The following is a 24180-nucleotide window of genomic DNA, read 5'->3' as shown; positions in this document are numbered from 1 at the left end:
CCCCACATATGGGGTATCGGCGTACTCAGGACAAATTGTACAACAACTTTTGGGGTCCATTTTCTCCTGTTACCCTTGGTAAAATAAAACAAATTGGAGCTGAAGTAAATTTTTTGTGAAAAAAAGTTAAATGTTCATTTTTATTTAAACATTCCAAAAATTCCTGTGAAGCACCAGAAGGGTTAATAAACTTCTTGAATGTGGTTTTGAGCACCTTGAGGGGTGCAGTTTTTATAATGGTGTCACACTTGGGTATTTTCTATCATATAGACCCCTCAAAATGACTTCAAATGAGATGTGGTCCCTAAAAAAAAATGGTGTTGTAAAAATGAGAAATTGCTGGTCAACTTTTAACCCTTATAACTCCCTAACAAAAAAAAAATTTTGGTTCCAAAATTGTGCTGATGTAAAGTAGACATGTGGGAAATGTTACTTATTAAGTATTTTGTGTGACATATCTCTGTGATTTAAGGGCATAAAAATTCAAAGTTGGAAAATTGCAAAATTTTCAAAATTTTCGCCAAATTTCCATTTTTTTTGCAAATAAACGCAGGTAATATCAAAGAAATTTTACCATTATCATGAAGTACAATATGTCACGAGAAAACAATGTCAGAATCACCGGGATCCGTTGAAGCGTTCCAGAGTTATAACCTCATAAAGGGACAGTGGTCAGAATTGTAAAAATTGGCCCGGTCATTAACGTGCAAACCACCCTTGGGGGTGAAGGGGTTAAATTTGCTGTTCCAGATCTTCCATTAGAATATTTGTAAACACTGCTATTGTTAGCCACAAATCTCCATTCCAGAGCGCTATGTTGGTGAATTTTGTCCAAAATATCTGAGACTTTGGGTGTTTCGGGTTTTTTTCCACCAGAATGCCAATGCATTGTTGACAACTAGGAGGATCTGTATGATGACATTTCTAACCGAGGGCTCAAATTGCTCCACGTCAAGGGAAAGAAGCGCCCTTTGAGGGGTGATCACAAAGATTTCAGAAAAGGAGTTAATATGGCGCGATACCTGGAACCAGAGATTTTTTATTATCGGACAACCCCAAAATAAATGAAAGAGATTACCCCGTAGTCTCTCCAACATACGGGAGAGTGTTCCTGGTTTATATGTGACAATCTGATGGGCGTTAGATACCATCTTGTCATTATTTTACAATAGGACTCATGGAACGCCATTGATATGTTTGACTGGTTTGTGTTTTTTATAGCGCTGTCCCATTGTTCAGTTCTCAAGTCTGTACCAAGGTCGGACTCCCACCTCTTCATATATACGTTTTTAGAGCTAACATTGTCCTTGATAAAGTAACTAGATAGGTTACTTTGGCTCCAAATGTTTTTATTGTTTAGGTTGCACAGCAGTGAAGAAAGGACTACAAGATTCAAGGCTTTACCGGTCAGGGGTTTTTGTATACTGTCCTATAGCATAATAAAAAGGACCAGTTCAGAAGAGGGTAAGTTGTATTTAGATTTTATCTCGTTGAATGTAAGGAATTTAATCCCATTGTGAATATTCCCAATTCTCCTAATGCCAGATTTGCTCCATGATTCGGTCAGAGGGAGGTTAAATATTAAAGCTAATAAGTGTAGAGGAAATTTCATAACTTGTTCAATTTTATTAAAGTCTTTGTTAGGTGAGTAATCGTCTGAAAGGCTATCTGACTCATCTGTAGATGGGTACGCTTTATTCTCTTGGTCACTAAGACCAGGGGCGTAACTACTGCGGTCGCAGCGGTCGCCATTGCGACCGGGCCCCACAGGTCAGGGGCCCCGGGCCGGCAGGTCTGACTGCAGGGCTGGGCTGGCCATCGGGCACTTCTGGCAAATGCCAGAAGAGCCGATGCCAGTAGTGGGCCGCTGCACTGTTCCTCCCCCGGAACCCCCCCCCAGTGCCGCCGCCGCCTCTGCCGCATTTAACTATACCGGTGTCTATGACACCGGTATAGTTCAATGCAATGATGAAGGAGAGAGCGTCACCTGACGCTCCCTCTCCCATCATTCCCCGCTCTGCCTCTGACAGTACACTGCGGGTGCGCGATGACGTCATATCATCGCGCACCTGCAGGGTCCTGGGCAGACTTCAGCCGCCAGGAGCAGCGCGGGCAAAAGGAAAGGTGAGGAGAGTTTTTTTTTTTCTTTTTAAACGGACTGTGGGGCCATTATCGGGGGGGGGGGGGGAGATGAGATGTGGGCTGTGCTGTATATACCCCTGTGCTGGCTGTGCTGGATATACCACTGTGCGGGCTGTGCTGGATATACCACTGTGCGGTCTGTGCTGGATATACCACTGTGCGGGCTGTGCTGGATATACCACTGTGCGGGCTGTGCTGGATATACCACTGTGCGGGCTGTGCTGGCACCCAACACCATGTTGCAGTGCAGGAGATTCCTGCAACAGTCCGAGGCGTATCTAGGGGAAGGTGGGGGGGGGGTGGGGGGGGCCCCATTTGGAAGTTCGCACCGGGGCCCATAACTTTGTAGTTACGCCACTGACTAAGACCCTTTCTTTTGTACGATTTAGAGGTGTCCATTTCCTCTGTAGGTATCACAGATGGCGTCAGTGGTTTGGTGTCTCCTTTAGTGTCACTTTTGAAAGAAAGTGAGCTGGGATTTGTTTCAGGTGTTGGGTTTTTTGGGCCAACCCCTCCTTTTATTGTCTTATTATATGTCGGGATATATGATTTGTTTAGGATAGGAAGGTTTTGATTCATCTCCTTTTAGTGGAGACCTAGATTTAATAGGGTGGAGGTCGGTGCTGGAGGCTCCATTATTCTCTATGTGGAGTGCGGCTCTGCGGGTGGAGGTCGGTGCTGGAGGCCCCATTATTCTCTATGTGGAGTGCGGCTCTGCAGGTGGAGGTCTGTGTCAGAGGCTCCATTATTCTCTATGTGGAGTGCGGCTCTGCGGGTGGAGGTGGGTGCTGGAGGCTCCATTATTCTCTATGTGGAGTGCGGCTCTGCGGGTGGAGGTCGGTGCTGGAGGCTCCATTATTCTCTATGTGGAGTGTTGCTCTGCGGGTGGAGGTCGGTGCTGGAGGCTCCATTATTCTCTATGTGGAGTGAGGCTCTGCGGGTGGAGGTCGGTGCTGGAGGCCCCATTATTCTCTATGTGGAGTGTGGCTCTGCGGGTGGAGGTCGGTGCTGGAGGCTCCATTATTCTCTATGTGGAGTGTGGCTCTGCGGGTGGAGGTCGGTGCTGGAGGCTCCATTATTCTCTATGTGGAGTGTTGCTCTGCGGGTGGAGGTCGGTGCTGGAGGCTCCATTATTCTCTATGTGGAGTGAGGCTCTGCGGGTGGAGGTCGATGCTGGAGGATCCATTATTCTCTATGTGGAGTGCGGCTCTGCGGGTGGAGGTCGGTGCTGGAGGCCCCATTATTCTCTATGTGGAGTGCGGGTGGAGGTCGGTGCTGGAGGCTCCATTATTCTCTATGTGGAGTGAGGCTCTGCGGGTGGAGGTCGGAGCTGGAGGCTCCATTATTCTCTATGTGGAGTGCGGCTCTGCGGGTGGAGGTCGGTGCTGGAGGCCCCATTATTCTCTATGTGGAGTGCGGCTCTGCAGGTGGAGGTCTGTGTCAGAGGCTCCATTATTCTCTATGTGGAGTGCGGCTCTGCGGGTGGAGGTGGGTGCTGGAGGCTCCATTATTCTCTATGTGGAGTGCGGCTCTGCGGGTGGAGGTCGGTGCTGGAGGCTCCATTATTCTTTATGTGGAGGTCGGTGCTGGAGGCTCCATTATCCTCTTTGTGGAGTGCGGCTCTGTGGGTGGAGGTCGGTGCTGGAGGCTCCATTATCCTCTTTGTGGAGTGCGGCTCTGCAGGTGGAGGTCGGTGCTGGAGGCTCCATTATCCTCTTTGTGGAGTGCGGCTCTGCGGGTGGAGGTCGGTGCTGGAGGCTCCATTATCCTCTTTGTGGAGTGCGGCTCTGCGGGTGGAGGTTGGTGCTGGAGGCTCCATTATTCTCTGTGGATTGCGGCTCTGCAGGTGGAGGTCGGTGCTGGAGGCTCCATTATTCTCTATGTGGAGTGTGGCTCTGCGGGTGGAGGTAGGTGCTGGAGGCTCCATTATTCTCTATGTGGAGTGAGGCTCTGCGGGTGGAGGTCAGTGCTGGAGGCTCCATTATTCTCTATGTGGAGTGCGGCTCTGCGGGTGGAGGTCGGTGCTGGAGGCTCCATTATTCTCTATGTGGAGTGAGGCTCTGCGGGTGGAGGTCGGTGTTGGAGGCTCCATTATTCTCTATGTGTAGTGTTGCTCTGCGGGTGGAGGTCAGTGCTGGAGGCTCCATTATTCTCTATGTGGAGTGTGGGTGGAGGTCGGTGCTGGAGGCTCCATTATTCTCTATGTGGAGTGTGGCTCTGTGGGTGGAGGTCGGTGCTGGAGGCTCCATTATTCTCTATGTGGAGTGTTGCTCTGTGGGTGGAGGTCGGTGCTGGAGGCTCCATTATTCTCTATGTGTAGTGTTGCTCTGTGGGTGGAGGTCGGTGCTGGAGGCTCCATTATTCTCTATGTGGAGTGCGGCTCTGTGGTGGAGGGATATGGAGATTCCCCATTTCTGGCGCATTAATACTAGAAATATATTGCACAGGGGATGTTGCAGCCAATTCCCACAAGAAGAATCCTGGAAACACAGAATTAGAAATGATTCTTTCTCGGGCGCATGCGCGGGTCTTGGTGAGGTCAGACATGGCCGGCTGAGCTCCGCATCCCAGCAGACCAATATAACCCCACCTAGCGCTGGAAACATACCTATAAGCTATAGAAATAGCGGGGACTTACTGCAGAATACCGCCGGAACGATCATGCCGAGGAAAGGAGGAGCGGGGCAAGCGGCAAGCCGCACTATTGAAGAGCTCCTGTTGCACAGCGGCGTGGGCAAGATGGCCGCCGCATCAGCACAGTCCTCAGCTTCCCTCACAGCGGCGAGCAGCGACGCTGAAACGGAGGACACTAGCACAGCGGGGGAGACGGTAGTCCCCACGGAAACCCTGATAAAGACACTGCAGGAGACATTCCGCTCTGAGCTGAAAGCAGCAATGCATGATGTCACAGCGCAAATTCAAGAAATCATACAGCGTACCTCCAACCTGGAGGACAAGATGGAGGAGACAATAGGGGCCCTGGAGGAGGATCAGGAGAACATTAAGGTACACAATGAGCGTATAATAGACTTGGAGCTAAAGTGTGAGGACTTTGAGAATAGGTCCCGTAGAGGCAATATACGCATTAGAGGCCTCCCAGAGTCTATCATAACCCTTAAAGACACTGCTACAGCATTGTTTAAAGCACTTCTCCCAGATGTAGACCCTGCATTGCTCCACATAACAAGGATCCACAGAGCCTTGGGCAGACCTAAGACAACTGATTTCCCTAGAGATGTAGTGCTTAAGATGCATTATGAAGAATCCAGAGACCTAATTCTCTCAGCAACCAGAGAAATGTCGTCCCTACCTGGACTACCTAGTACAGTGCGACTTTTTGCTGATTTATCACCCTCTACGCTTGCGAGGAGAAGGGCGCTCAAACCAGTTACAGCAGCACTTCAGGCTCTGGATGTTAAGTACAGATGGGGGTTCCCGTTTGCTTTATTATTTACTCATAAAGGCGAATCTTTTATATGCCGGTCTTTGGAAGAAGGAATAAAAGCTCTTGAACGCGCAGAAATACAAGTCTTGGACCCCATTCCTCCTCAACCGAAGCGTAGACCACGCCCACAGAGAGAATGGATACAGGCCCCTAGGACCAGGAGCCAGAATGCGCGGGTTACCTGATTTACTCCTGAGACCATACGGTGATCTCCTATATGACCGAAACTGTAATGCCTTTGTTTTTGCATTGTGATTTTATAAAAGACTGCCCTGGCTAGTTTCTGGTAAAGTCAGCTAGTGGCGTTTTGAAGTTACATTTTATAATTGGCCATAACCTACGAGTAGCATATTTTCCACTTATATATAATTCTTAATTAGCAAGGGTTAGACTGTTGGGCCTTGGTGCATGTTGTCCGACCAGGCCGACTTCTGGGGTTCCTTTTATTATGGGATCCTGGAACGCTGCCTACAAAGGGTATTTAACCCAAATGTTTAATTGTTTTTTGTCTATTGTTTATGTCTCCCTCTGTGTTGTTTTCTCCCTTATGTCTCTTAACAGATGTGCGTATGACTTACTGCTCTACTTATCTTTAATGCGATATCCTGGCAAGTTGATGAAATCGGACAAAAGTCACTGGCGGATCATTAGCGGTAATAGTTCTTTCACCTATGTGTAGGGTATTGTCCCATAATGTGCATGGGTTCAATTCACCCATGAAACGCAAAAAAGCGTTTCTAGACTATCACAAACACAGACCGGACATTATATGCTTACAGGAGACCCATTTCTCAAAAACCTCTAGCCCTAAATATCTTGACTCCAACTACTCTCGTTTTTATCTCGCGACTTGGGAACGTAAGACTAGGGGTGTGGCCATACTACTTAAAAATAGCCTACCGTTTCAGATAGAGGGCACTGTTGAGGACCTGAAGGGAAGATATATCATCATCCATGGCAAATTACAAGGACAAAGCCTCTGCATAGTTAACAGCTACATGCCCACTACAACTCAGTTACTAGTGTTTAGATTAATATTATCAAAGTTGTCGGCAATATCCTATCAGCATTTGATCTGGTGCGGGGATTTCAACCTCACTTTGGACCCTGCACTAGATTGCACTGCAGCAAAACGAACAGACATATCTAAGAGAGATAGGCGAAAAATATTTAGGCTGATGAGTGAGCATCGATTGGTTGACGTTTGGAGGGAGACGAATAGTTCCACAAGGGGATACACTTTTATGTCTGCAGTACATAAAACTTACTCGAGGATAGATTTGCATTTAGCCACAGCAAACACATTACTGGGGGTTCAGTTCTCCCGTCATGTTCCATCCTCTTGGTCGGATCATGATGCAGTCTTTACTGTCTTCAAATTTACTGCTAACGCATCTAGACTGTTCAGGTGGCGACTAAACAACTCTCTTTTGACAGATCCGGATATAGCGGCGTCCATAAGCAAGGATCTTAAGCTATATTTTCAAGAGAACGTGAATGAAGAGACATCTCCGGGGAACGTTTGGTTAGCGCATAAAAAATTTATCACCGGCACCATAATTAAGTTGGCAGCAGCTAAGAAAAAAAATAGATCCGAGTTGCAAATTAAACTAGAAAACAAATTACTTAATCTTGAACAAGCAAATCAACAATCCTCCTCAAGGTATCTCATTAAACAGATACAAGATGTTAAACTTCAGTTGAATGCTGTCCTCACTCACAGAACGGAGCGGGCCCTAGCATGGACGAGAGCCTCTTTTTATAGAATGGCAAACAAACCAAGCAAATTATTAGCGCGTCAATTACGACAAAAAGAAACTTTAAATACTATCCATTCAATTAGAAAAAGCGATGGAAATGTCTCTGCTCATCCCGAGGATATTTATACTGAGTTCCATAACTTTTATCAACATTTATACTCTTCACCTAGACCCCCTCCCCCGCATTCTCTACAAACTTTCCTGCAGAATCTGACTCTCCCTAAACTTAACGACTCCTCTTCCCAATCATTACAAGCTGAGATAACAGACGAGGACGTGGAGTTAACACTCCAAAAACTAAAGTCTGATAAAGCCCCTGGACCTGACGGCCTTACAGCGCCTTACTATAAAAAATTTAAAGAGACCCTTATTCCACACATTACAAAGTTCTGTAATGCACTATTAAATGGTAAACAAATGCCCCCAGAATTTTACATAGCACATGTAGCAGTTATTCCTAAGCCCAAAAAAGACCACATGTTAACTAAAAACTACAGACCAATCTCGCTACTTAATGTAGATTTAAAAATATTCACATCCATTATTACAGATAGATTGAATAAAGTTCTCCCCTCACTGGTACATAGAGACCAAGTTGGCTTTATACCACGGAGGCAGGGACCTGATAATATAAGGCGTAATTTAAATATTATACATTCGGCAGCAAATAATCAACGACCTACTATGCTTCTAGCCTTAGACATTGAGAAGGCTTTTGACTCTGTGTCATGGCCATACCTCTTTGAGGTATTATCAATGTTTGGTCTTCCCCGCAAACTAGTCAATTGCCTAACTTTACTTTATGATCAGCCAACTGCGTATCTTAAGCTCCCGTCGTTAAAGCCTACCCCAATAAATATAATGAGAGGAACTAGACAGGGCTGTCCTCTTTCGCCAGCTCTGTTTGCCTTGGTTATGGAACCCCTTGCTGAGGCTATAAGGAAGAACTCTAATATCTTAGGACCTATGGATCTGGGAGATCAGTACAAAGTCAGTTTGTTTGCTGACGATTTGCTCTTAACCCTCTCAAACCCACATACCACTCTTCCAAATTTATTCTCTTTACTTCGTGAATTTGAGTTGGTATCGGGGCTTAAAATAAACATAGACAAATCAGAGGCCCTCTTCCTGAACATACCTTTAAAAGACCAAACATATTTAGTGTCACAGTTCGGGTTTGAGAAAAAAGAACATTTTCTAACCTATCTGGGGATTAACTTGACGTCTGACAGATCCACCCTATTTAAATGGAACTATGCCCCTCTTATAAAGAATTTTCAAAGAGACTTGACTAGATGGTCGTCGCTGACACTTTCATGGTTAGGCAGAATAAACGCCATAAAAATGGTCTCCCTCCCGAGGTTTCTATATCTGTTTCGCTCCCTCCCCATTCAAATTCCTTCGAGAATATTACGAGATATACACTCTATGGTGTCTAAATTTATATGGCAGGGGAAAAAACCCAGGATCAGGCAACAGATCATGTTTATTCATCGGAAGAAGGGAGGATTCTCCTTACCTAACTTTATAAATTATTTTAAAGCAGCCCAAATTGCCCATCTAACTAGAGTATGTTCCACAGTTGACAAACCTAGATGGGTACAATTGGAGTCTTTTCAATTAAAACCCTACTCTCTGTTGGGCCTGATGTGGTCGGAGGCTAAACTCCCTAAACATATCACTAATATTTCACCGTTTGCGGCTCAGTCTTTGCTCCTCTGGAGAAAGGAGAGATTCAAGAATGAATTGCAAACCAAGAATACACCACTAAACTCACTATTTGGCAACCCTGCCTTCCCTCCGGGTCTTGATCCACAACCATTCTCCTGGTGGACATTCAGGGGAATAACTTCAATAAAACATCTCTGCTCCCCGTTTAACATAATCTTGTCCAAACAAGAGTTTAATCAAAAGTATGATCCGCCAGTGCGGGAAATATTCCGTACTAACCAAATCTTTGATTTTGTCAGAAAGACTACACCGAGTCGAATACCTATTGTGGTCACAGGGTTCGAGCAGAGATGTATGGATGATCCGCTGGGAGGGGGGGTTATTTCTTTTTTGTATTCTTCCTTTACTAGTATACAGAAAGAGAAAAAGCTTAAATTTATGCGACTATGGGAGGAGGATCTGGGATTTGATATCTCACTGAAGGAGTGGCAGAGCTGTTGTGATGCCTTGTCTAGGGGTTCCCATCAGGTGTCATTAGTTGAGTCTTCCCTTAGAGTCTTACATAGAACATACCTGGTCCCAACGAGACTGCATACTATATATCCACTGGTTTCTGACAAATGCTTTAGAGGTTGTGACGCACCGGGAGACATGAGTCACATATGGTGGTCCTGCTCGGTGGTTGCTGAACTGTGGCGGGAGGTAAAGCTTTTACTGGATAGGATGATTGGAAAGGAGACACCATTGAACCCACTGACCTTCCTTCTGGGATTAAAACCGCAGGGTTTATCGAAAAAAATGCACAGACTGGTGGTGTTATTGGGAATGGCAACCAAAATACATATAGCGTCAAAATGGAAGTCTCCTACACTCTCAATATCTCTTGTCAAAGATAGAATGAACACTATCATGATATATGAACGCATTCAAGCAACGAGAACTGATAGCTGGAACTCCTTCTTCCAGACCTGGTCACCATGGCTTGAACTATGTCCGGATGGTCAAATGCAGTTGGCTCTTACTTTGTCTCCCTGAGATATAGCTTTTTATTTCTATCTTCAAAGGAGTGGGAACTCTGACCTGGATAATATTGATTACCGATCAATACTTGCTGTTATGTGAGAATATTATTATTGTATTAATAGTGGAGTGGTTTTACACTGTAGTTGGGCATGCACTTATTCCCTTTTGTTTCTGTCTTGTTTTTGTCTTGTCTTTCATTGTTCAACATTAATACTTCCCCCATATATCACAATGTTAGCGTTGATAATTATGCAAATTTTTGTATTTTATGTACTCCCATGTTGGGAAATTGTTGTGAAATTTTGTTCTCCAAATAAAAATATTGAAACAAAAAAAAAAAAAAGAAATGATTCTTTCTCCGCAGTTTCTATAGGACTTAATACATTCCTGATTCCGGAGAGTAATAGAAATACGGCAGAAAACGGAGGAAGAAAGTTCAGAGAAGAAGCTTCATAGAAAGACATTGAAGTTACAGAGGACATTTAACCCTTTGGGAGAAAGTGATTCCAGCACTTTACCAATTAAATCCCACCAGAACTGTAGCAGGTTAAGACCCCAATATCCACAGGTGTCCCTTCTAATTGGGGGGAAACTATCACCTCTAATAATCCTCGGACAGTTCTGACAAACACGGAAAAGTGCCCCTTTATGGAGGTGACAGAAAGTCTGTTTAGGCTACTTTCACATTTGCGTTTTAATCTGCAGCGTTCAATCCGCAAACGCAAGGACACGAAAAACGCACGAAAATGCGTGTAAACGCAGCATTTTAAAACCGCTTACGGTTACCGCATGCGTCATTAAAACGCTGCATTTACATGCTTTTTTACGCGTTTTCCATGCGTTTGCGTTTGGAGCGCCCCCACACCACCGCAGGGCCGAGGGGTACCCGGAGCCGGGCCTCTAGGTCTCAGTCCTGGGGTTGTCACGGTGGCTAGACCCGGTCCGTGGCCCTGTCTGTCAGTGGGGGACGTCCGGTGCAATAAGTGGTGTTGTAACGGTGCAGTTGTGGGGTGCAGGTCGCGGTAAATAACGAGGACACCAGGTTGCAGTCTCTTTACCTCTTTACTGAAGATCTCTGAGTCCTCAATCCAGAATACGGCTCACCAGGCTGCGCAAGTCCGGCCGGTCCAATGACACTTCCAGAGTTCTCTTCACAGGAGGAAATCTGTGCCTTCCCCCTAGCGCTATGTGTTGTAGTCCTTCCCTGCTGTGCTTACGGAAAGTACCCCACAACTGTTGTGTCTGTTTCTGATGTTCCTTCACAACTCGACTAGATGATGTTCTGCTAATCCTCCGTCCCTCCCTGAGGTTCGGGTAGGAACGGCACCCGTTTGACGGGTAGGCCTGGAGTTCTTCCGGGACCCTAGAGACGCCCCTCTCCCGCAATTGCCTCCCAAGACTTCATAGGTGATTTGAGTTAGACAGCCCGCCTGAGACTGACTGCCCTGCCGCTGTTTGGAGTATTGCTTGAAGCTGAATGTTATTCTACTCCCTCGGCGTTCCGGCCACCGGTAGTGCGCCTCAGTAGGATGTTGCTTCGGTCTTACAGCACGACTCCTACTGGTATTTCTCCTTTGCGTGATCCCGTTTCTCACTCAGCACAATCTATCTCTCTTCTAATCCTTTCTTGGGCACCGCCGCTACCCGGAGCAGGCGCGGGCCCGTTACGTTCGTTCTCGTTGCCAAGCCTCTGTCAGGATCCCACCCCTGACAGAGACCCTACTGTATCTTCCCCTACAACACCCTCTGCCACAAGGTGTTGCCTGGTTCCAACCCAGTCAGCTTTCTGATCTAACTTCCTGCCTGACCCCCAGTTTACCCACTATGGTGGGGAGTGGCCTAATGAATAGCACCCTTAGCTCCCCCCGGAGGCCCGGCTGTGAAATGTATTGGTGTCTGTGATACCTGATCAGATGAACTCCTTCAGTGCCATCGGACGCACCATAGCTCCCCATAGTGGCGGAGCAACAGTACTGCAACGACCAGGACTCTGGGGCGCTGCACGTTTTTTGTGCGCATGTTGCAAAAATTTACTAGAGAAAAATCTAGATCACAAGAAACAGCCAATGGGAGTACAGAGGGCGTGTATTATGTGAAATCTATATATAGACCCTAGGACAGCTGAAATCTTCAGATTTTGCTCCTGTATCCTGTGACAAGATGGATCTTCACATGGATAGCTTTTACTTCAAACTGGATCTGAGCATCAAGATTTTTCTGGCATGTGCGTTTGCTTGGGAGCAACACCGAAACCGGGAAAGACAGAGAAGGACACGGCGTAGGCGGTTTTGGCAACACCCCATTGTAGAACTGCGGGAGAGCCGTGGTGCATATCACACCCTGTATGGTGAGCTCAATGAGAACCCAGAAAAATTCCCGGAATATACAAGGATGTCACAAGACTCTTTCCGGGATTTGCTTGATCGTGTCCAAGGAGCCATCCGGAGACAGGACACACAGCTCCGTAGAGCCATTCCACCAGCGGAACGTCTCCTGGTTACCTTAAGGTACGTAATAATTCTAAACAAAAGCTAGCCATAATTTTTGCAGGTCTGACATGTATTTTTTGCATTTTTGTAAATTATTTATTCTTTCTATAGATTTCTTGCAACTGGAGAGAGCTTGTCATCCCTTCATTTCCAGTACCGCCTTGGAATTTCCACACTGTTCGGAATTGTTTTTGACACCTGCCGGGCTTTATGGAACGTTCTCCGTGAGGAATTTATACCCATACCCACGGAGGACATGTGGAAAGAAATTGCTGAAAAATTTTGGACTGTTTGTGATTTTCCCAACTGTTTGGGTGCGGTGGATGGTAAGCACATCCGGATTATCAAACCAGCCAGAACGGGATCACAGTTCTTCAACTACAAGAAATATTTTTCAGTAGTTCTCATGGCAATAGCCGATGCGGACTGTCGCTTTATTGCTGTGGACATTGGTGCTTTTGGCCGTGGCAACGATTCACAGACTTTTAAAAACTCTGATATGGGCCGACGTGTTTATGGCAAAAATTTTAATTTCCCACGACCACTCCCCTACACACAAGGCCCACCGCTGCCATTTGTAATGGTTGGGGATGAGGCCTTTCAGATGAGTGAAAATCTCCTGAAGCCCTATTCAAGTCGGGACTTGAACCACACAAAACGGATCTATCTGCATGTATCAATCACTCATGGTTTTGGATTACAAATACTGATGGAAAATACGAATTGACGATGGAGGACATACAAGCCACCTGTATACTCACCAGGACAAGTGCCAGGAAAAATGAATTGAGAAGCCATTGGCATCCTGAATTCATTATTTCTGACACCTGACTTGATGACTATAGATCTGTTGTGTAGGCTGCCGTCACACTGTCAGTATTTGCTCGGTATTTCAAATCAGTATTGGTAAGCCAAAACCTGGAGAGGAACTATGTGAGGGAAAGTATTCAAAGAACACGTACCCCACTTCTGCATGTATCAATCAATCATGGTTTTGGATTACAAATACTGATTCAAAATAGTGACCCAAAAAAACTAGCATTATACACAACTTTTATTTTTCTTTTTTAACCAATATACTTACGTTCTTCGTGCAAGGACCGGTCTCAAAAACGCAAGGATGCGGTGGTACTTGTATTTGCGTATCCTTGCTGCAGAACCACTTGGAAGCTGGCTCTCTTGGCGCAGGTCCTTGTTGAAGCGGTCCTTCATCGATCGCCAACGTGTTTTGACTTTTGACACTGTTGACAAAACAAAACATAATTGTTAGGACAATGGTCTTTTGATCGTGGTCACACAACTGTATGTGCTGTGAAAAAGTAATGACTTTCTCTCATCATACACAGTTGAGTGAGCATGGCCAAGGTATTGACTACATCACACTGCATTGCGATACTTACCAAATGCAGAACGGACCCGAGCCGGGGCATTGGCCCAGCCATCCCACAACGCTGCGGCCACCTCATTCCAAAGCCTCCGGATCGTCACATTGTTGGCGTGCAGTGGATCCCTGGTGTCCCACAATGCGACTCGCTCATGAACCAGGGAGATGAGGTGTTCATTCTCAATGAGGTCCTCATCCCCTTCTGGAACCTAACAACAAAAAGGACATTAATATTGGAGGCATTCACATACGGAAGACAGAAAACAGAATCAGAGGAATGGCATGAATATTGAAATAAAAAAAAAACACTGGTGCTGAAGCAGAAGGGAAAGAAAGAGAGAAGTAGAAAGAAATGAAGAATCAAGAATTGTAAAGTTAGGATACAATAAACAGTCAGCCAGGTATACTTACACGATGCCGCCGTTTCACCCGACCGTGACTATGCTGCTCCTGCCCAGTCTCCTGCCCAGTCTCTTCCGCTGTAGAAGTGGTCTGAAAAAGGGAAAATATACATTGTCATATGTGTAGATGTGACAGTGAATACTTACCAATCTGAGGAGGTGAATACTCACTTCACTGACATGTTCCCCTTGTGCAGGCCCAGGCGTTTCCTCATCAGAAGAAGAAGACATTCTGATGCGTGCAGAAAGAAAGAAATGATAGAAATTAGGGCATATAGACACAGATTATAGAAAAGAAATGCATTGGATAGGATATACTCACATAGTTCAGAGGCTTGTTTGCTGCTCCAAGGGGCTGTGGGGCGTCTCGTCTGCAAGGCAGTCTGATGAGTAGTGAACTGCCAATGTCCACTCCCTCCCTTTATCACCTTGTATGTGGGGGGTGGCTTATCAGTGTCTAGACATGTTTTTCTCAATTGAGACGCATGCGTCGGCAAACGCAAGCAAACGCATGTACAGAAAAACGCATGCGTTTACATAGACTACAATGCGTTTTTTCGGCGCAAACCTTGCGCAATCAGCCGCATACGTTTCCAGGCGGCAAAATGACGCCTCTAAAAATTACTACATGTTGCATTTCCGCGCCAAGACGCAGACGACTAGACGACGCATGCATCGTCAAACGCGGCAAAACGCGAACACAGAAAAACGCATGCGTCGATAATGTTAAAGATAGGAATACACAACGCATGCGGATATTTGCGGATTAAACGCTGCGGACACAACCGCAAATGTGAAAGCGGCCTTAGTCACTTTAGCTCCATAGTATCAGCTCTAATCCAATGGTGAGAGAGCGATTTACCCTGAAGAGTCACAGATTGTGGGGTTGTTAGAAAATGTTATATTTAGGGGGGTTTGTGTTGTCTCATTATAAGAATCACAAGGGGGGCCCTTTCTTGGCCTCCAGACAGAGTATAATGTTTTTCATGTAATATATAGAAGCATATGGGAAAATGCCCCCCAAAAGCATCATATCCAGAGAAAAAGAAACACTGTACATGGAGACATTGGCATCAAATATCTCCTGTCTTGCTGTTTTTACAAACCATGTACTATATAATTGTCTAAGGGTCACTTCCGTCTTTCTGTCGGTCTGTCTGTAATGGAAATCCCAAGTCGCTGATTGGTCGCGGCAAAACAGCCACGACCAATCAGCGACGGGCACAGTCCGGCGGCAAAATGGCCGCTCCTTACTCCCCGCAGTCAGTACCCGCTCCATACTCCCCTCCAGTCAGCGCTCACACAGGGTTAATGGCAGCTTTAACGGACCGCTTTATGCCGCGGTGTAACGCACTCCGTTAATGCTGCCTATGCATCATCAATAGTAAAAAGATCTAATGTTAAAAATAATAATAAAAAAAAAAATAGTTATATACTCACCGGCCCTCGGATCCAGAACAGGCCTTTCCCGCTCCTCGCGACGATCCGGTGACTGCTCCATGCATTGCGATCTCGCAAGATGATGACATAGCGGTCTCGCGAGACCGCTACGTCATCATCTCGCAAGACCGCAATGCACTCTTGGGACCGGAGCGCGCGAGGAGCATCGGTAAACGTTTCGCCTGGATCCAGGGGCCAACAGAAGGCGAGTATATATAACTATTTTTTATTTTAATTCTTTTTTTTAACAGGGATATTATGCCCACATTGCTATATACTACGTGGGCTGTGCAATATGCTACGTAGGCTGTGCAATGTACTACGTGGGCTGTGCAATGTACTACGTGGGCTGTGCAATGTACTACGTGGGCTGTGCAATGTACTACGTGGGCTGTGCAATGTACTACGTGGGCTGTGCAATGTACTACGTGGGCTGTGCAATGTACTACGTGGGCTGTGCAATGTACTACGTGGGCTGTGCAATGTACTATGTGGGCTGTGCAATGTACTACGTGAGCTGTGCTATGTACTACGTGAGCTGTGCAATGTACTACGTGGGCTGTGCAATGTACTACGTGGGCTGTGCAATGTACTATGTGGGCTGTGCAATGTACTACGTGAGCTGTGCTATGTACTACGTGGGCTGTGCAATGTACTACGTGGGCTGTGCAATGTACTATGTGGGCTGTGCAATGTACTACGTGAGCTGTGCTATGTACTACGTGAGCTGTGCTATGTACTACGTGAGCTGTGCTATGTACTACGTGAGCTGTGCTATATACTACGTGAGCTGTGCTATATACTACGTGGCTGTGCAATATACTACATGAGCTGTGCTATATACTACGTGGGCTGTGTTATACACTACGTGGGCTGTTATATACTATGTGGCCTGTGTTATACGCTACGTGGGCTGTGTTATACACCACGTGGGCTGTGTTATATACTGCGTGTGTGGGCTGTTAAATACTACGTGGCTGTGTTATATGCTATGTGGGCTGTTATACACTCCAGGGGCTGTGCTATATACTCCGTGGGCTGTGTTATATACTATGTGGCTGTGCTATATTCTCCGTGGGCTGTGCTATATTCTCCGTGGGCTGTGCTATATACTACGTGACTGTGCAATATACTACGTGGCTGTGCTATTTACTACGTGGGCTGTTATATACTACGTGGCTGTGCAATATACTACTTGGCTGTGCTATTTACTATGTGGGCTGTTATATACTACGTGGCTGTGCTATATACTACGTGGCCGGCCGCAAACAATCGGCGACAGGCGCAGTCCGGCCGCGAATTGGTGCGGGATTTGAACCACGCTTCGCTATTTGGTCGCGGCCGGCCGAATCCTGTGTATAAATTGCATTATTCTAAAATCTTCATAAATAAACTACATAAATATTCTAGAATACCCGATGCGTTAGAATTTGGCTACCATCTAGTCTTTTATAAAAGCCTCAAACTTCTGTGTGTGACTCAGAGCTGAGATCTAACGTGATAGAAGATTACAGTGCGGGGAAGACGGGAAACCTTCATATAGACGGCCGGTGGTGATGGAGTCAGTGATGGATTCTGGACAAATATGTTTCTAGAGCCGTAGTAGAAGATGAAGATGTCGTCCTCATCATGAAGTCGTTAGTTCTCCTGTCACGTGTAATGAATATCTCCTGCAGTATTGCTAATGCCGATTCCTGAGTCGGTAAATGAGACGAGAATTAGTGTTATGGGAGATGAGTCTATGAGGAACGTATTCAGCTGTCGACTCCGAGGAAGAAACTGCTTGTTGTCTGTGGCCAAAAATATATAGGTTTTATTAGTAGATCTAAACAATGAAACTAAATACTGTAAAAGAACAAAAATACCATAGGTTCTTGGGTCCCTGCCAATCTCTGTATTTTCTCGTCAGTCCTAATGAACTTGTGATTCCTACAGCCAATCAGTCGCAAAAGCAGTGAGTAACATAGCCAGTCATTGGGAGCATGGAGGAGATGTCTTTGTCAATAATTCAACTTAGGTTCCAGTACATAAAAGACTAAGAATACAAGAGCTACAAGTTCTATCTTCTTATATGTTTCCCTTATTATCTCCAGTAATTGTATTATTACACAGGATTTTTATGATGTTTCATCGGCTCATCTTCTTCTCATTCAGGTCTCTACAATATCGGATCCTCTCAGTGAAGATCTTCTATATAAGAGAATTTTTCTGATTTACCCATCAAGGATGGATATGGACAGAGACAAGATGGCGGAGAGGATATTACACCTTACCCTAGAGATCCTCTTCCGGCTTACTGGAGAGGTGAGAGGTTCTGATGACGTCACATTACATCATTCTTATCTATGAGAATAACAGATGGACAGAACTGGAGAGGTGAGGACTCTGGAAATGTCTGTAGTGAGATTTATTAATGTGTCTCTCCATAACCAGGATTACACAGTAGTGAAGAAGACCTCTAGTGAGCGCTGTCAGGACCCTGTGTCTGAGGGATGGGGAAGATCCCTGAGCCCAATCATGGAGTCTCCACCTCACCCCCTGATACATGAGGAAATCAATGACCAGAAGATCCTAGAACTCACCTACAAGATGATTGAGCTGCTGACCGGAGAGGTGACACTGCTGGGAATGCTGGGACATTATATAGTAATGCTATGAAGGGATCGGGGGGATGATGGTATCATTGTATGTGTCAGGTTCCTATAAGGTGTCAGGATGTCGCTGTCTATTTCTCCATGGAGGAGTGGGAGTATCTTGAAGGACACAAAGGTCTGTACAAGGACGTCATGATGGAGGTTCCCCAGCCCCTCACATCTCCAGGTAATAGACAGGACTAAATACACGCTGCCTATAATTATCTGTATGTAAAGAATGAATTCAGTCCCTGTATGTGTTTCGTTCAGATCTATCCAGTAAGAGGACAACACCCGAGAGATGTCCCCGTCCTCTTCTTCCACAGGACTGTAAACAAGAAGATCCCAATGCTCCTCAGGATCATCAGGTAGGTGGAGAGAAGGTGTCAGGAGATCTCCCCTATGATGTGTAGATGGCTGTGAAGGTCTTGTGCTCAGTCTTGTTTTATCCACCAGTATTATATGTTTTATACTTGTGTAATGAGAACGGTGGAGATGGCAGGATTAGAGCTGATCATAGATGGGACTTCTCCATCTGTCTGTGACTTTTACAATATTTGTTTCAGGGTGAAGATCTGACCCATATTAATACTACAGAGACATATGTGTGGGGTGATGAGTGGTATAAAGAGGAGATTCCTACATATGACTACCGAGGTGAGTAGTAACCACTAAATGCAGGGAAGTCACAGATTCTTCTAAGTCACCGTCTGTGGCTGCTTTATCGGTGGTGTAGTGCTGCCGTATCACAATCATGTGATCACCATTTTACCTCTAAGCTACAACATTTTCCTCCATCCAAAACTGTTCAAATGACTTTTGGCATTAAAAGCCCTTTTATATAGAACGTATAGCCTGGAGGATCCACCTACCCCCTTGAAATTAGAAGACACTGACCGTTTCCTGTCCAGATCTGTAAACTACAAAGCCAAATGACAGCGTACGTAGAATGTGCTGACAAGTTAGAAAATCACTTGAAGAAAACATTATGATGGGCCTGTAAGAGAAAGCGGAGGGTAATGATGCTGTTGGCTTCCAAGAACCCTGAGATCTTATTGGATGAATCTACCTTCTCTCCCTTCTGTGCTGCTGAATGTGCTCATATGGTCCCTACAAGACCAGGTCCAGTCTTTCTGGCCAAACTTCACTTTTAGGATCGATAACATTAAATGTGCAGTGAGGCCAAGTGTGAATTTCTATACAATAATAAGAGTTTCCCTTTATACTGAATTTTCTATTTCTTTCTTAAAACCGACTAACTTCAATGAGGATTGTGATAAACTACCGTATTTTTCGGACTACAAGACGCACTTTTTCCCCCCAAAAAAAGGGGGGAAAATAGGGGGTGCGTCTTATAGTTGTAATGCAGGCTTACCCGCAGTGGTGTGGTGGCGGTGGCAGAGGTGCGGCGACAGAGGTGCGGTATGGCATGTGCAGGGTCCCTTCCACAGGTGAGGTGACGCAGCGGCCCGGAATGCGCTGTGAGCAGCAGAGCCGGGTTAATCACCGGTTTATCGGTGGCGGCGGACATCTCCCTGAGGCCGCGCGTGCACAGATGGAGTGCTCTGCTTCCCGGGGCTTCAGGAAAATGGCCGCGGGAGCCCACGCGTGCGCAGATGGAGATCGCGGCGGCCATTTTCCTGAAGCCGAGTTCGCAGATTTGGAGATCGCGGCGGCCATTTTCATGAAGCCGAGTTCGCAGATTTAGATCTCGGCTTCAGGAAAATGGCCGCCGCGATCTCCAGCTGCCTGCTGCGGGGTCACACTTGCGAGTGTGATGTGAGAAACTCGCGCATCAATACCTGGCACTGCTGCCAGCACTCGGGACCAGAGTGTGCGGCTGCATAGAAATACATGCAGCCGCACACTCCAGACCCAAGTGCCTGTGGCAGTGTCGGGTATTGGTGACTCCTGCGAGTTTCTCGCATTACACTCGCAAGTGTGACCCCGGCCTTATAGAGGCATACTGAACATCGCCTCTATGTAGCAGAGCCAATCGGGGTATAGCAGTCTCTAGTCTCCTGTTTATTAATTGCAAAAAGTAATAAAAAATGTTTTTAAAAATATAAAAGTTCAAATTACCCCCCTTTCGCCCCATTCAAAATAAAACAATAAAAATAAAACCAAACCTACACATATTTCGTATCGCCGTGTTCAGAATCGCCCAATCAATGAAAAAAAAAAATTAACCTGATCGCTATACAGTGTAGCGAGAAAAAAAAGTCAAAACGCCAAAATTACGTTTGGTCGCCACAGCATTGCATTAAAATGTAATAATGGGCAATCAAAAGATTATATCTGCACCAAAATGGTATCGTTAAAAATGTCAGCTCAGCACCCAAAACATAAGCCCTCACCCAACCCGAGATCACGAAAAATCACAATTTAAAAAAAAGAAATTTGAACAAAGTTTGGATTTTTTTTTTCACCACTTAGATAAAAAAGAACCTAGACATGTTTGGTGTCTATGGACTCATAATGACCAGTTTTAGCATTTAGTGAACCTAGTAAAACAGCCAAACAAAAAAACAGTGTGGGATTGCACTTTTTTTTGCAATTTCACCTTACTTGGAATTTTTTTCCCCGTTTTCTAGTACACAACATGGTAAAACCAATGGTGTTGCTCAAAAGTACAACTCGTCCCGCAAAAACCAAGCCCTCACATGGCAATATCGAGTTCTTTTCAGTCTTGCGTTTTAATTTTTTGCTCCCCTCCTTCCCTGACCATAACTTTTTTATTTTTTCGTCAATATGCCCACGTGAGGGCTTATTTTTTGTGGGACGAGTTGTACTTTTGAACGACTCTTATGGTTTTACAATGTCGGGTACTAGAAAGCGGGAAAAAAATTCCAAGTGACGTGAAATTGCAAAAAAAAGTGCAATCCCACACTGTTTTTTTGTTTGGCTTTTTTGCTAGGTTCACTAAATGCTAAAACTGACCTGCCAATATGATTCTCCAGGTCATTACAAGTTCATAGACACCAAACATGCCTAGGTTCTTTTTTATCTAAGTGGTGACAAAAATTCCAAACTTTGCTAAAAAAAATTGTGCAATTTTCCGAGACCTGTACTGTCTCCATTTTTCAGGATCTCGGGTTGGGTGAGGGCTTATTTTTTGCACCCCAAGCTGACGTTTTTAATGATACCATTTTTGTGCAGATACGTTCTTTTGATCGCCCATCATTGCATTTTAATGCAATGTCGCAGCGAACAAAAAAACGTTTATCTGGTGTTTTGGGTGTTTTGACTCTTTTTTATTCTCACTACGCCGTTTAGCGATCAGGTTAATTCTTTTTTCTATTGATAGATCAAGCGATTCTGAACGCGGTGATACCAAATATGTGTAGGTTTGATTTTTTTTTTAATTTTGACTTTGCTGAAAGTGGGTGATTTGAACTTTTATATATATATTTATTTATTTTTTCATATTTTAAAACTTTTTTTTTTTTTTACTTTTGCCATGCTCCAATAGCCTCGATGGGAGGCTAGAAGCTGGTACAGCCTGATCGGCTCTGCTACATACAGTATAGACCAAACGTTTGGACACACCTTCTCATTTAAAGATTTTTCTGTATTTTCATGACTATGAAAATTGTACATTCACACTGAAGGCTTCAAACCTATGAATTAACACATGTGGAATTATATACTTAACAAAAAAGTGTGAAACAACTGAAATTATGTCTTATATTCTAGGTCCTTCAAAGTAGCCACCTTTTGCTTTGATGACTACTTTGCACACTCTCTTGAAGAGCTTCAAGAGGTAGTCACCGGGAATGGTCTTCCAACAATCTTGAAGGAGTTCCCAGAGATGCTTAGCACTTGTTGGCCCTTTTGCCTTCACTCTGCGGTCCAGCTCACCCCAAACCATCTCGATTGGGTTCAGGTCTGGTGACTGTGGAGGCCAGGTCATCTGGCGTAGCACCCCATCACTCTCCTTCTTGGTCAAATAGCCCTTACACAGACTGGAGGTGTGTTTGGGGTCATTGTCCTGTTGAAAAATAAATGATGGTCCAACTAAACGCAAACCGGATGGAATAGCATGCCGCTCCAAGATTCTGTGGTAGCCATGCTGGTTCAGTATGCCTTCAATTTTTAATAAATCCCCAACAGTGTCACCAGCAAAGCACCCACACAACATCACAAATCCTCCTTCATGCTTCACGGTGGGAACCAGGCATGTAGAGTCCATCCGTTCACCTTTTCTGCGTCGCACAAAGACACGGTGGTTGGAACAAAAGATCTCAAATTTGGACTCATCAGACCAAAGCACAGATTTCCACTGGTCTAATGTCCATTCCTTGTGTTCTTTAGCCCAAATAAGTCTCTTCTGCTTGTTGCCTGTCCTTAGCAGTGGTTTCCTAGCAGCTGTTTTGCCATGAAGGCCTGCTGCACAAAGTCTCTTAACAGTCGTTGTAGAGATGTGTCTGCTGCTAGAATTCTGTGTGGCATTGACCAGGTCTCTAATCTGAGCTGCTGTTAACCTGTGATTTCTGAGGCTGGTGACTCGGATAAACTTATCCTCAGAAGCAGAGGTGACTCTTGGTCTTCCTTTCCTGGGGCGGTCCTCATGTGAGCCAGTTTCTTTGTAGTGCTTGATGGTTTTTGCAACTGCACTTGGGGACACTTTCAAAGTTTTCCCAATTTTTCGGACTGACTGACCTTCATTTCTTAAAGTAGTGATGGCCACTCGTTTTTCTTTACTTAGCTGCTTTGAAAATACAGAAAAATCTTTAAATAAGGTGTGTCCAAACTTTTGGTCTGTACTGTAGGAGCGATGCTCAGATCACTCCTATGTAGTAGAATTACAGCATTGCTATGAGCGGCATTTAACTAGCTAACCACAGCAGCATTTAACTAGTTAATAGCAGCAGGTGGATCGTGATACCACCCGCCGCTATTGCGGGCACATGTCAGCTGTACAAAACACCTGACATGTCCAGGCTTTGATGCGGGCTCACCGCTGGAGCCCGCATCAAAGCAGGGGATTTGCCATCGGATGTACTATTCCGTCCGATGGCAGAAAGGGGTTAATCTTAGTGGCTGGACAGAGTCTGCGCCACTGGTTCTGATGTCTCCTCCATTACCAGCGCTGCCTACAGAATGAATAAGCAGACATCATAGAAGCAGATTCCATAGAAGATGGGACACAACATTTGTAGAATCCCTAATATGACAAAATGTCATAAAACCAGAGCAGTAGAAATCCCCAGAAAGTGACTCTATTTTGGACAATATAACCCTCAGTGAATTAATCTATAGAAGTAGTGACAATTTTGACAACGCTGCCATTTTTTGGTAATTAGCGCGCAGTGGATGTTCGAGAGTTATACATTGAAAATATGCCATTTTATTACCCAACATATAGTGCCCAGATTGTGCTCCAGAAGACACACGCACTATATGGTTTGGGCACACTGCAAGACTCAGAAGCAAGCGGGAAATTTGACTTTGGTAGAGCGGATTTTGCTAGATTGGTTTGTGGAAGCCATGTTGCTTTTCAAGCCACTAATAATGTAGAAACCTGTTTTTTCATTGACAGATGATGGACGTGAGTGGGGACTTGTTTTTTGTAAGATGAGTAGAACTTTTCATTGGTATTATATTCTCTATCCCCCATGACAGCACCACGGAGAGAGGTGATCTGCCCTTCAGGGACAGGAAATCTACGGATAAAAGGGCGGCACCTCTCCCTTACATCAGTTGGTTTCCTGTCCCTGACGGGGAATCTGCAGGTTTGCGGTACCTGAATGGACGTCAGAAGAAGATTCCAGGGCCGGCCAGTCCAGGTT

At 45.2% G+C, this 24180-nt stretch overlaps 2 protein-coding genes across 2 annotated transcripts in view; both read left to right on the top strand.

Moving 5' to 3' along the window:
• The window catches only part of LOC143766445 (uncharacterized), a 459812-nt gene that overhangs the window by 32426 nt on the left and 403206 nt on the right, over positions 1-24180 (top strand). The window lies entirely within an intron of this gene.
• Positions 1-24180, top strand: part of LOC143766456 (uncharacterized) — a 44684-nt gene that overhangs the window by 3308 nt on the left and 17196 nt on the right. The window contains exons 2-7 of the mRNA XM_077254170.1: positions 1361-1464; positions 17910-18059; positions 18189-18368; positions 18452-18575; positions 18659-18756; positions 18955-19045. Coding sequence (XP_077110285.1) covers positions 17982-18059; positions 18189-18368; positions 18452-18575; positions 18659-18756; positions 18955-19045 — 571 coding nt within the window. The 5' untranslated portion in view covers positions 1361-1464; positions 17910-17981. The remainder of the gene's footprint in view (positions 1-1360; positions 1465-17909; positions 18060-18188; positions 18369-18451; positions 18576-18658; positions 18757-18954; positions 19046-24180) is intronic.

Source organism: Ranitomeya variabilis, chromosome 4 (genome assembly GCF_051348905.1).
Source record: "Ranitomeya variabilis isolate aRanVar5 chromosome 4, aRanVar5.hap1, whole genome shotgun sequence".
NCBI lineage: Eukaryota > Metazoa > Chordata > Amphibia > Anura > Dendrobatidae > Ranitomeya > Ranitomeya variabilis.
Note: the sequence above shows the minus strand (reverse complement) of the source record. Positions and strands in the feature narration are given on the sequence as shown.